The sequence below is a fragment of the Oreochromis niloticus genome, linkage group LG6, assembly GCF_001858045.2.
Source record: "Oreochromis niloticus isolate F11D_XX linkage group LG6, O_niloticus_UMD_NMBU, whole genome shotgun sequence".
Taxonomy (NCBI): Eukaryota; Metazoa; Chordata; class Actinopteri; order Cichliformes; family Cichlidae; genus Oreochromis; species Oreochromis niloticus.
The window spans coordinates 24000331-24014161 of NC_031971.2; the positions used below are offsets into that span (position 1 = coordinate 24000331).

A 13831-nucleotide genomic window follows, 5' to 3' on the forward strand; every position below is an offset into this window, starting at 1 on the left:
AAATAAATAAATAAATAAATAAATAAATAAATGATCTGAACTGTGTTTTGCACTTTGTAAAAATCAGAAAAGTTTGGCCTGACCTCTTATTGCAATCAGTTTTGGGAGACATGCAAACCATGTTTGCTGGGTATCAGTCAGGTAAGAATAAAGGAAGGCTTGCTTACCTGTATAGAGCTCAGGACTGTAAATGCCTCCAACCATAGGACTCAGCTTCCATCCAGCTATAATAAAGAAAATTGACAACAACATGTAAACAGAAACATGTCACAGAAGCGACGGGCAGCCAGGGTTCACACGACATTTACTCGTTACTGCATGTTTTTTGTTTCTTTGGGGAGGGAGTGGGGGTAGTGTCTGTCGCTTTAATTTAGTGACAAAATTTCTGCCCCATCTCTCTGGTCCAACCGTGCAAAATGCATTACCATATGGCAGTGCCGCAAGGCCCTCTCCGTTCGAGTACGGCGTGGTCATCTTCTTGTTTGTCATCACTCTGGCTGTGGCGTTATTGACCTGGACACCAAAGAAAGTGATCAGAGGCTCATTTCATTCAGTTTTAATGGTTGACACAAGCACAGTCCAATCACAGTTCAGGTTACGCTGAGTTTTGTCTGTGACACTTCATATGATTACTGGAGCTTTCATATTCAGTGAGGTGTCGTTTTACTTTTCACAGTTTTGTACTTATGACAGGGGTTAATTCTGTTGATGAGCAGCGATGGTATTTGTTGCATGCGCTTCTTTTGAAGGAGAAAGACATTGAAAACAAGGATCCTGGTGAGTAGTCAGGCAGTTTTGCACGCAAACAATGCAACCATTGGCACACAGAACAAAGAAAACAACAAAATATCTGAGATCAAAGGCATTCAAAAAGAAATCCAAGACCATTATTTTGCTACCTTAAATAAAAGGAGGGAAAAAGAAGGTGAATTAAGCGGCAGATTCATCAGTTGAACACAATGCAAAAAACATCAATCGAAGAGTTCATACACAAATTACACACGGCCAATCAAGAGCGCATCACATCACCAGAGGTGAGCAAAACTAGCCAGTCAGCAAGCATCAGATGCAGCAAGAGACCAATCAAATAAGGTCGGCAGCCCTCCCAATCAAATACACGTCATACAGAAAAAAGGAGGAAGAGGAGGGAGAGAGAACAACAGAGAAAGGACAGAAATATAAAAGGGATGCAGAAGGAGGAGCCAGTCCACATGAAAACACACAGAAAAAACACACACATGACGTGGAGAAGAGAGACAGCGAGTGAACAGTCCATCCAAATGTGCAGTTCTTCAAACAAACGAACAATAAGATGCAATACACTCGTACAACATTCATCTGACCGTTTGCCTACATTGGGTCTAACTGTACGTGAGCAGTGATGGAGAAATGATGGATGGAGCAAGAACGAGTACAGAAAGAGAAAAAGTCTAGATAAAAGACAGAGAGGATGGGGGATGCAAATATCATTCCTCAAATCAAAAAATAAAAATCAAATGAAAAAAATCAAACAGAAACCACGGCTGTGAAACACTGCCAGGCATTTCAGATCAGTGTCACACGCCAGAAACACCTCGAAGCACACAACCACCAACACACACCATCCAGAACCAAACTTATCGAAAACAAGGAAACCGCTTAACAGAAATCAGAACAAAGAAAAGCTGTCGCTGATTTTAAAAAAAATTCTACTAATTATTTCATGACAGCTTTTTTTTAATCTTTTGTATTTTTTTTCTCAAATTATGCATACCACATTTGGTAAAATTGCTTTACGATATGCTTGCATCCCCTTTTGGGCAATGCACTATTCATCCACAGGTACAGCTTTAAGAGGAAATGTCACGTCTGCACAGCCGTATCTCTGCAACTGTCTGCAGTCCGCAAATTGGTGCAGAAGGTTGTAGTCAAGCACTACAGCACGCCATGATATACAGACTACTATTATCCCCTCTCCAGTTAAGCTAACATTGCACACATGCTATAGCATGCTGTCCCACTAAGGTGCAGAAAATGCAGCTATCAGCTGACACATGACACAGAGAGATGACATAGTACTATATGACGTCATACAGATGACGAGAAAGAGAGTAAACCATGCAGGATACAGCTCTGGAATTAAATGCTGAATGCAGTTAGAGAGGTGATTGGAATGAACGCATAAGAAGTGGTAGTCATAGTTGTTGCACTTGCAGATAGATGCAGTACATTCAGTTACACAAGTGGCCTTTTTGTAATGCCATGCGGTCAATGGCTAATCACGTAAATCGTTTCATTCACCACCTCCCCAAATCAATCACAGGATTAGCCAATCAGGTTCTGTCAATCGACCAATCAAGCCTCCCTTAAGTAAGAGGAGTCCTTCATTTGGGTGTTGGGTGCATCGTTATTTATTCTTTTTAATTTCATTTGGACGGATGGGGTTGGGGGGAGGGGTCATTCAAAGATGATGCCATGTGTACACAACTTACCGTTGGCAGGGAAACGGCGTGAGGACACGCGAGCAGTTACCGTGGAGACTGACAACAACAACAACATACAAAAATCATCAGGGAAATAGAGAAAATATATGTAAGAAAGAAATGATGAACCAAAAAAAACAAAACAAAACAAAAAAAAAAAAAGAGTAAACATAAACAAAACGAGGTAATGAAAAGCAACCCCCACCCTGTGGTAGAGAGGAAGTGATGTAACAGGTCACGTGTCAACAGTCACCTACAAGAATCAGCCACATCACAACAATCTAGCCTCTAAAAAAACAATTAAAAAAACAACAACAACAACAAAAAACCCTCTGCGAACAAATAAAAGAAACAGAACGGAAACAGAAAATGTCAGAAATCAAAATATAACTTGGGGAAGGAAACTACACGTTATAGTATTGTCCAGGTTATATTCAAATAACTGACAAAGTTATCACTCAAAGTCTGATTCCCACTCTCTGGTGTTTGTGCTACCTGACTACATCCCAGGAGGGGGAAAATGGACAGAGAAATTTAGGTAGGAATGGACAGCAGAGATGAAGATGCATATGGGACACGAACTGGGAAAGACAGACAGACTGGCCGGGTGGTGGGAAAAAAATAGAGTGGAGAAGGATGGAGGACCAATGAAATAAAAGGACAGGAGAGGGGATGACTATTCTCTTCACTTGTTTGTTCTGTCTCCACCCTCCATATTTTTTATTTATTCATTTTTGAAAACATTCTCCACACCCACACACAAGAGACAGAGAAGAGAGCAGGACATTCAGGACCATGCAGAAGAGCTTTAGTAGCAAGTAGAAATAATTTTTAAAACAGAAAAAAAAATCAAAAGCGTGATTTTAAAATCAAAAGAGCCAGAGCAAATGGCAAAGCACGGTGTATTTGATCTCCCAGGCCATTTGCAACTGAAATCCGAGCTCATGCTGACGAATTAAAGGAAAAAAAGGAAAAATAAGTCACAAGAAAAAGCACTTCCATGAGATCTAGTGTTGTTTTTCAGGAGCGCTGGATGCAGGTGTGTGTGTGTGTGTGTGTGTGTGTGTGTGTGTGTGTGTGTGTGTGTGTGTGTGAGTGTGTGTGTGTAAAACAACACGTCTCTTTTTATTTTTAACCGTTCATCTTGCACATCTGAGATTAAAGGGTGCTTTTTGTTATTTTTTTGTTGGCTTTTTTTTAAAAGCATCAGAAATGACACCACACTTCTCACAGCAGCCTTATTCCCAAAACTGCCCCCCTGAAAATGCCCCACCCCAACGCCCATCATGCATCAATCTCGTAAACACACCAAACGTAAAAAACTACGACTCAGTGGCAGCCGCGCAATTTCAAGTGAAAAGAGTGAAAAATCCTTGACAACATCTGAGCCAGTGCTCCATCCATGCAACATACAGTAGCCTCTTACACCAGCAGCAAGCACTTTTCTCCCCCCCCCACCCAAGAGGAAAATAACTGAGAGGCTTTTAACTGCTCATCCAGTCATAAACACAACCATAAATCAAGAATGGCCACTCGTCATGATCATGGAAGAAGTGACGATGATGATGAGGATGATGGAAAAGGTGCAGGAAGACAGATTAAACAAAAATAATAGTAATTAAAAAAGAAGAAAAAAAAAAATCATCCATGCTGTGACTGAAGCGGATATCATCAGCAATCGTGTCGTAGTGACTTCTCACCAGCCATGCCTGTTGTGTAGCCACTCCACCCAGCATGCTTTGCAAACCACACGACTTTTAAGGATCAAGGTGCAATGGGACAGCGCACGATATCGAGAAGAACGAGAACAGCATTAACGGCATGAACATCAACAGGAAGTGGCTTCGAAAGAGACGCCTTTGCGTGCGGCACCACTGCACCATGCTATAGTGAAGCCGAAGGGAGGAGGGGGGAGGGGGGGGGGAGGGTTAAACAACAGCCATCCGGAAACCTTCTCTGGGCCAGAAGAATTAAGGTCACAGTTGGACATGGAGGGGACACAGAGGAGAAAATGGTCACTGTTGAAAAAGAAATTAAAAAAGGAAAAAGAGGCGAGCGTGCCGTTACCTCGATTTTACGTCCTTCCACCAGCGTGCCGTGGAGCTTCTCTCTGGCCCTCTCTGCATCTGCGCTCGACTCAAACGTAACAAAACCGAAGCCCTGCAAGAGGAGGGTAAAGAAACGACAAGGAGACGCAGGAGGAGGAGGAGAAGGAGATTGCAGTTAAGCTTTTTTTTCTTTTTTTTTGCTGCATTTTGAAATGCCTGACATGTTTTCTTTTTCCTCAGTGTCCTACCTTCGATCCCCTCTCGTTAAAAATGATCTCCACATCAAGGATTTTGCCAAATTGCTGAAACAAGAAACAGGAAAATAATGAATTAATTAATTAAAAAAAGAGGAGGAAAATGAAGAAGCTGAGCGAGCATGTAAGTCACACACACTGCTTCTCGCCACGGGGTGTCAGCACTGTTCAACCACGATGAGCTGGCACTGAGCCTACACTGGCTGCTTGGTCTTCTACCATATCTTCCTTTCCTCTGTTCTTTTCTCTGCACTGCATTTTAGAGCCGTTCCTCTTGCAAAACAGGAGGGAACCAGGCCAGATTATTACACTTCACTTTAGATAAGCTGCTGGAGAGCTGAAAATCTAAATAATCAAATAAGACAATGGATTCTGCTCAGCAAAAAACCAGCATGGCAAACCCTTGTTTTTATATAAACGTCACTAGAAGATAGCAAGGGGCTGCAGTCACTAGATGAGGGGGGTTTAGTTTAGAGGGGATTTTACTCTGTTACGTAACGATACACAGTGGAGGGGAAAAAAGGCAACGTTCTGGTCCGCTTACCCCAAACATCTGCCGTAGGTCAGGGTCTCGGAAGCGGAAGGGGATGTTAGATACGTGAAGGCGTTTGGGGGTCGCCTTGGAGTCCGAATCGTCTCCGGCGTTCCCCCGCCGCCTCCACCTCCCGAGCCAACCCCAGACTGGCCGTCAATCTGGGAGGACCCATCTGACTGCTTAGACACAAGGGTGCAAAAAGACAAACAGAGACAGACGAAAACAAAGAGGTCTTGTTAGGGTTGCGAAAAGACAATACGCAATGCACCATTAGCTGACAGACTGTCATCTGTCAGATTTGCACTGCAGTAGGCACTGCTCGCTGCTTCCATTAATCAGCTGATTATTGTGCTGATTAGTTCATTAATCAGCTTGCACAAATTATGGATTGAACAGGAAAAATGTCCACGCAATTTCAAAGTACTCGCTTTGCCTAGAAACAGGGAAAAAGCACAAAATATCGATTATGAAACACAATCGATATTTTGTGCTTTTTGCCTGTGAGAAGAACACAAAGACAACATTTTCCCATTTCAAGAGACCTGGGAATTTTTGGCATGTTGATGGAACAGAGTCCAAAATTATAAAAGGGAAAATTAAAACAGCTGCAAAAATCTGTGAATTGACTCAAACAACCGACAGAACATAATGAATATATTTGTATTGCCGCTGGTTATAAGCACCAATTTAAACGAATGAAAACCATGACTGTTTTCATTCACTGTAAATTTTATTTCATGTGACACTGTAGTATTTGATTTAAAAAATACATATGGCACAGTGCAAAAGTCTTGAGCCACCTCTCATTTCTTTATATTTTGCTTGAAAAATCTGAAAAGATTTGCAGTGATTTGTTGAAACACGTGCAAACATACATGCACTATGTATTATATAAGGCAACAAGAGAATTTGCACAATTACAGCAAGCTTAAAAGTCCAGTGTTGTTGTTCAACACAGCCTGAACTCTCTGAGGTCCGAGCTTTGGGGAGGCCAATCCATGACTGGTACAATTCCAGCGTGTTTTTCTATCCAGGTATGCTTTTGCTGTTGTTTGGGACCACTGTGATGCTAAAACGTGAAGCTGTTGCCAATTAAGATGCTTTCCAGATGATTACCAATGAGGATCAAACTCTGGCCTTACTTCTGATTTCATAATTTCATATTTCAGCAGTTTTAACGCGATCGCCAACTCCACTGGCTCAGAAGTATGACAGAGCCTCCAACGTGTTTTACAGATGGCTGTAGACACTCACTGCTGCACCTCCATCCTGACCTCCTCTCTACAAACTGACAACAATTTGTACTAAAAAATGTCAAATTTGGATTCATCACTGCATAAAATTTGTGGCAACAAGTATTTGTGTTGTCTGTGAGATCTTTACTGGATTTCTTATTTCTTAAGGACATGACTTTCTGTTTATCAGGTGTAGGTAGTTTCTTTTAGCCCTGCCACTTCTTGTCTCCTCCATTTGGCCAGTTTCCTCAGCATTTTAAGGACACGCTGCACACCCTGCTGAGGTATGCCAAGTTTTCCGCTAATAGCTCTTTGAGAATCACCTTGTTGGTGCAAAAATAAAATTTCAATTTCAAATTGTGTTATCGCTGGCATTTTTCACAGATTCAACTAAAGAAATGGGGAAAAAATTATGGGTCTTTGTGACAGACTGCTAGTAACGGTGCCAGAAGTGCAAAAGATATCATCTAAAATTGGCTCTTTGCTCAGTTGTCTGCTGTGTGGAGACACAACGCCGCTTCATATCTTGACTAAGGGTTTTTTTTATGCTTGAATTATTCATAAGTCAGTGTTAAGTTGCTTAACAAACAACAACAAGGGGGGAAAAAGCAAACATTACTCTAAAAATGAGAAACTTTAGGGACTGAAGTGAGTGGAAAAGCAGCCGATGTCCAAAGAAAAACTTCGAAAGACCTTCAGAAAATCTGGCTCCTATGAGGTGTGGGTCAAGACTTTTGCACAGTACTGTCATTCTCTTGTTTTGCAAAATTAGACACACAGTCCAAACTAAACATGTAGTTTCTCTCAGCTGCCCAATTTTAATATTTAAAGGATTTATTGTTATTGATGTTTAAATACCACCATCTGAAAAAAATGAAACCTGAATTTTTCACCTTTTTTCCACCTGAAAAAAACAGTGGATAAAAATTAACTGTTTGGTGACAAAACATTGCATATAACATTATATAAGTGGCGGCCATCAGCAGTAACACCCATGTCAAATTCCTGCTTTAAGCAAATTGTGTTTTCACACTTCTGTCATTTTTTTAAAAGTTGGGTAGGCAATGTTACCAACAGTCGTTCTTTGTGTGAGCGTTTAGCTGTGTGGGCTTTTGCATGTCAAAGTGCTCAAAGACAAACAAAGCAAAAAGAAGAGTGAAGATTGGGCTGTAATTTGCAAGTCGACCAGAGAAGAAAAACAAAAAAACCTCCAAATAAATGTAGCTATTCCACCCTAACTGCTGGATGAGTTAAAGAAAAAAAAAAGCTGTTTTCCTATCATAATGATAGAAAGCACTTAGAGAGTGAATTCCAAACCATGGCAAATGACCTGTTTTGCAATTTCAAAGAAACTGATCCAGAACTCTCCCACCGTTGCCTCCAAAACATTTAATGGGTTCTTTCTTTGCCCGCGCTCCACCTTTCCACAGTTTCATGAAATACGGTTTGGTCGTTTTTACATAAACTTGCTGACAGACAGACAAAAGGCAGCCTTCACACACTCTCTCAGTGTTGTTTCTGCGACAGTGAAGTGGCCACAGAATCAGTTATGACAGGTGGAATTATTTGTGTTTGGAGGAACGATCGTAACACAGAGAGGTTTGCACATTTTAATTGGAGCGAGATAAAAACATAACAAAATCTGAAAATGTTACAGCTCAGTTAAAAAAAAACTTGAACTGTGGTCACAATTAGTAATGTGCTCCTATAATATTCTCATTTCAGTCTGTAACGTGTATCCCACTCACTAAGCGCCCTCTCAAGGCACAGCCTGGGTGTGGGCTGCCCACAGAGGAAGGAGGCCGGTACTCACTTGGGCACTGAGACTGTTAGCGGCGTTGGCTGCGCTATTCGCTGCTCCGCCGGCTTCCACGGGACCCTGGACGGCCCCTGCAGCATACAGGCTGCCCCCGTAATCCAGGGCCAGGCCGTTCTGGGGGGGCGGCGGTGGAGGAGGCGGGAAGGCAGAGAAAGGTGGGGGTACGAGTCCCTCCTGACCGCCAGCACTATCCTGAGAACCCTGTTGGAAGAAAAAGAGAGAAAAGTGAGGTGGGAGTGAGAACTAAAGTGGTCGGCTGGTGAAATACCACGGTATCTTTTACTAAGAGCATCACCCGACCACACAGAGACCACTTCCCCAAGAGCGTCAGTCTAAAAGTCATACAGGCATGGATATTATATTTCCATTTTCCTGTGTGTATGTGTGTGTGTGTGTGTGTGTGTGTGTGTGTGTGTGTGTGTGTGCGCGCATGTATCTAACCCCCCACCCCCACCCCACCCCCCAACCATTAAATATTCACTGCTGCCACATCTATTATTGAGGGTCAGATGCCTCCATGCTCAGTGTGTTGCACAATGATGAGTGTCTAATGCCTGCACGCACACTTACAAACGCCTCTGCACACAAACCACCTTTGACACGCAAACACCCACACACCTAAACGCTCACACAAAGACCAACTGTTTGCAAGGAAGCCGGCCCAAGTACTTCGTACATATTATCCCCCCAACCCCCAAGAAGACGCATGTGTAAGATGCCAAAATTCGAGCTTGTAGGAGAACAACACAGGCGTCCATAAACACATGGTGGAGACACATAAACATGGCAGAGACATTAACACAAGACACACACGCGCGCACACACATTCCTTACTGCTGGCAGTGGGGTATGGATACCCTAAATGGTAACAGAGAGGCAGCAGGGATGGGAAAGGATAGGGGCGGGCTGGGGGATTTGAAGATAAAAGGTGATGACAGATTCAAGAGACGAGGCCCGATCCATAGCTGCAAAGGATTACTCAAACTTCACCAGATTTCTAATTCCAATAACTGCAGTGTTTGCTCATTTTATTAAAGACTATAAAAACACTACGATGGTTTTCTGGTTCAGAGAGGGATGCTTTAAATGCTAATGTCAGCATGCTTTAAGAAAAAATAAATAGATAAATCAGGACATTGTCTGAGTTTGTCCTTTTTCACACAAAGTACCACAAAGCATGAAACGGTCTACTTACGACGTGTTCACACTACCAGAAACAGATTGCCTGGATGAGACGTGCAATAGGCAGTAAGCGGCACCCCCTCACTTATTGTAGCTGTGAACGCAGTGGACGATTAGCGGAGCGATTTGCACACCGGCACAATCTGACCTCTCACATGCTGGTAGATGAGCTGACATCCAAAGTGACTGCACTGGAGATTTGCTCACTGCCATAACACCTTTGTCAGGTGATGTAAGAAATGCTAAGGGTTGCAGAGAAAGTGTAAAAACAGTTAAAAGCAACAAAGTTAGCATACTGACATTTAGCAGGTATAAAGCATTCACCATATGCATCTTCCTGCTAAAAGGGAGTTTTTCCTTCCCACTGTTGCCAAGTGCTTGCTCATAGTTTGTTGCCTGATCGTTTTTCTGTATTATTGTAGGGTCCTTACCCTCCAATATAAAGTGCATTGAGGCAACTGTTGCTGTGATTTGGCGCTATACAAATCAAACCGAATGGAATCAAATCTTTAGTGCCAAGATTCATCTACTGGGGACCAGGAATGTACAAAACTATTGTGGTAATGCATCCAAGTGGTTGCAGAGATCACACTGACCATCATCATTAACCTGGTGTGAGCCACGTTAGCATGTTAGCCCTGATTTAAAAACAAAAAACAAAAAAACAAAACAACTCTACCAACTCTCAATATTTTTTTCACCACACCTGATACGTAAGACACATATGACATTAAAATGCACCAGAAAATGAGAACTAAACAGCCTGATACCGACACCAGATAAAAAAGAAACATAAAAACTAAGTTATACATTTATAAAATCACAATAGATACAAATGATGACAATATCTAGAAACCCAGTGTAGCACCCATTGTGTAGCCTTTTTTGTTCAGCCTATTCTCCTTTGCTGTGTCTTTCTAATCTCTTTGTTCTTCTCATTTGACTGTAACAACTAATTACTACAATCATCATCATCATCATTGCTTTATTAGGAATAGTACTAATGTAACACAGACTCGCAAAGACAGTAATACAATAATTAATTAGTAAAAGAAGTTACAATGTCGCCCCCCCATCGGCATTATATCACTTCTAAATAGACTCCGTTGAGCCTACCTGACATCTGCTTGGCTATACTCACTTCAAGTGGTTGTGTGAGTGAGAGCGTGTGTGTGTGTGTGTGTGTGTGTGTGTGTGTGTGTGTGTGTGTGTGTGTGTGTGTGTGTGTGTGAGTGACAGGCTGCAGCGATGCCCATCTGAGCTGCACAATAGATCACTGTCCCTTTGGGAGTGTTAGAAGTGTGTGGGAGGGTGAGTATGTACGTATGTGTGTGTGTGTGTGTGTTTGTGTGTGCGTTTGCGAGCATGCCATCTGTCTCCCAGCTTTTGACCTTTCTCAGCGTCACACCTGTGACACTGTAGTCCGGCCCCTCGACTCAGTAACAAACCGGGGGATGCACGCGGTCGACACGGATCACATCGATATTGTGACACGAGAACAGCTTCAGCTGAGCTGCTCCCAGCGAGCAGTGAGAGAGAAACACAGAGAAACTGCCGTGTAACAAGCAGACAAACTAAAGCAAATAAAGCTGGAATTTGTTAGCTAAACTTAAGTATTTTTTCTATTGGATAAATCCTAACTCTAAATACAGAACATAGAGTTGTGTACATTTACTATAAACATCAATCTAATGATTTCTTCCTGGACTACTTTTTTAAGACATTTTATTAGTCAGAAGCATCGTCCTTGAAATGCTTTGTTATTAAAAGGAAAATGCCGCCCATCACATTTCAAAGAAATTCGTTGCTGTATGTACCTATACACAACCTTAATGGATTGAGTCAGGCAGCATTGGTCAGGACACTCCTACGAAGTTAAAACCAAGTATCAGAATGAGGAGGAAAGGTGATTTAGGTGACTTTGAAAGTGGCATGGCTGTTGGTGCCAGACAGGCTGGTTTGACAAACTGCTGATCTACTGAGATTTTCACACGCAGCCATCTCCAGGGTTTACAGAGAACAGGAGGGGAGAAAAAAAAATCCAGTGAGTGGCAGTTCTCTGGGCGAAAATGCATTGTTGACTGGAGAGGCCAGAGACAAATAGCCAGAGTGGTTTGAGCTTACAGAAACGTGGCAGCAACTCAAATAACCACCAATATGCAGATGAGCATCGGTGAACACACAGCACAAAGAATATGGAAGCAGATGGCCCACAGCAGAAGACGACCACACCGGGTGCCGCTCCTGTCATCTCGGAACAGGAAATTGAGTGGCACGGGTTCACTAAAAATTGGGACAAAACGCTGCCTGGTCGCGATGAATCTCGATTTGTGGTGCAGCACTCAGACGGACGGGTCAGGATTTGGCATAAACAACACGAAAGCACGGATCCATCCTGCTTTGTATCGACGATTCAGGTTGGTGGTGTAATTGTGTTGCAGATGTTTTTTTTTATGGTACACTTTGAACCCCATGCTGTTTGTGATCATGCCCATCCCTTTATAATGACAGTGTACCCATCTTCAAATGGCTATTTTCAGCAGGAGAATGGGCTCAGTGGTATCTTCAGTATACTCCACAGTCTCCACATCTCAATCCAATCGAGCACCCTTGAGATGTGGGGGAACGGGCAAAAGGAGAAAAAAAAAAAAGAAAAATCGCTTCATGAGCTGCACGATTCCTTCATGCCAGCGAGGACCAAAATCTCAGAGGAATGTTTCCAGCACCTCACTGAATCAATGCCACAAAGAATTGATGCAGCTCTAAAAGCAAAACGGGGTCTAAAACTTAAGAATAATCATGTCTGATATACCGGAACTCACAAGTCGCTAAGTAAATGAGTAAAGTTCATTTTTATAGCGCTTTTTGAGACAAGGAATGGTCAATAAATTGCTTTACAGAGGTAATTTAATCAAATCCAGCCCACGCCAAAGGCAAAGTGGACACACATGAATGAAGAAAAACAACACAGTGCCTGTTTGAACACATGAGTTTTAAGCTGTTTTAAGTAAATCTAATCATTTACTAGAAGATTCCTGGTGCAGAAAATTCTTTGCATCGTAGCTATACTTGTCTTTCCTGCCGACGTGAGGCGAAAAGGAGACAGAACCAGACGCTTTAAGAGGAATGCTTTGAACTCGTCCGTTAAAAGCTGCAGCCGCATTCTGCCTTTTGTGATTTCAGGAGTGTAATTACAAACAAAAATCCCGCCATCTCCCTGGCTCTCACTCACTGATAACGGGCACTAAAATGCATGTTTATCGCTCGTCTCAACACAGAGCCTTGCTCCGAAGCGCCGTTGCCACACCATTTCGCCGCACGCACACATCCCCACAGCCCGCCCGGCAGGTGAAGAGTCACCACCTCGGGCAGAACAGAAACCGCGATCCTCATCTTCAGTGGCTGCCACTTGAGCAATACAGCCACCAGATTACTGACCACAGTGTCCAAGTTTAACTTCATTCACGTTTTCAGATAGCAGCTGTGTCCGCTCATCTAAACTCTGCAGCTGTATGAACCTCTTCCAATCTCGCCCACAAGCACCCAAATTAAGATTTTGATACAAGATAGCGCCCCTCAACATCCTCGCCTCCGTGTCCTAAGTTTCACGTCGCAGCGCAAACACCTTACACCTTGGCGAGCCGTGCTTGTGATTTGCACAGATTGTTCCTGTGATTATTATAACCTGCCACGGTTTGAGGATGCATGCTTTTAGAGGTGCGGGTTTGCAAAATCTCAGCTCTTCCAAGTTCCCAGAATAAAGAAAGAGAAATGAACTGCTGCATCTCTTTTCCTGCATTACTCCACCCTCTCATTAATTTGGTTTCTGTTATTAGCCATTATGATTTTATGCTCCAATTAGTGAACAAAACATGCATTTTTCTCCTTGTTGTGGGGAAAAAGAAACAACACTCTGTTACATCACTGGTGGTAATAATGTGAACATTAGCTGCAATCCTCTGATGAGAGATCCTGAATTCATTACATTTGCTCAATTCAGAGATGCAAAAAAAAAAAAAAAGGAGAGAAAGCAGAGACGTGGAAATTGGCTAGTTTAGATCAAGCTTTTAACTGCAGCTGGGAAAAAAAACAAACATGTTAAGTGACACGCTGAATGACCTCACTTTGCATAAACCCATCCTAGATTAAATGCATTTGCGGAGGTGAATATGATAGTAGGTGGAGCGAGCAATTCTGGGTCACCAGGTAGGAGCTAACCTGGGTGGCAAACAGAAAGAGAAACTAGACCCGCTCCCGTTTCTTCCCTCGAAAGGGAAAGTTGATCACCCCAGATTG

At 42.7% G+C, this 13831-nt stretch overlaps 1 protein-coding gene across 6 annotated transcripts in view; it reads right to left on the reverse strand.

Annotated features, from left to right (window-relative positions):
- Window positions 1–13831, reverse strand: part of rbfox2 (RNA binding fox-1 homolog 2) — a 40386-nt gene that overhangs the window by 9146 nt on the left and 17409 nt on the right. For 3 of the 6 annotated variants that reach the window (XR_003220398.1, XR_003220396.1, XR_003220400.1), the window contains 7 exons: window positions 8348–8554; window positions 5309–5478; window positions 4759–4812; window positions 4530–4622; window positions 2472–2519; window positions 426–513; window positions 168–224 (listed from right to left, as the gene is read on the reverse strand). Coding sequence is in view for 1 of the 6 variants with exons in the window: in XM_025907767.1 (XP_025763552.1) it covers window positions 168–224; window positions 426–513; window positions 4530–4622; window positions 4759–4812; window positions 5309–5317 (301 nt within the window). In the remaining 5 variants the exon portion in view is untranslated. Of the gene's footprint in view, window positions 1–167; window positions 225–425; window positions 514–2471; window positions 2520–4529; window positions 4623–4758; window positions 4813–5308; window positions 5479–8347; window positions 8555–13831 lie in introns of those variants that run through there. The other 3 variants (XR_003220397.1, XR_003220399.1, XM_025907767.1) reach the window with 3 other exon arrangements.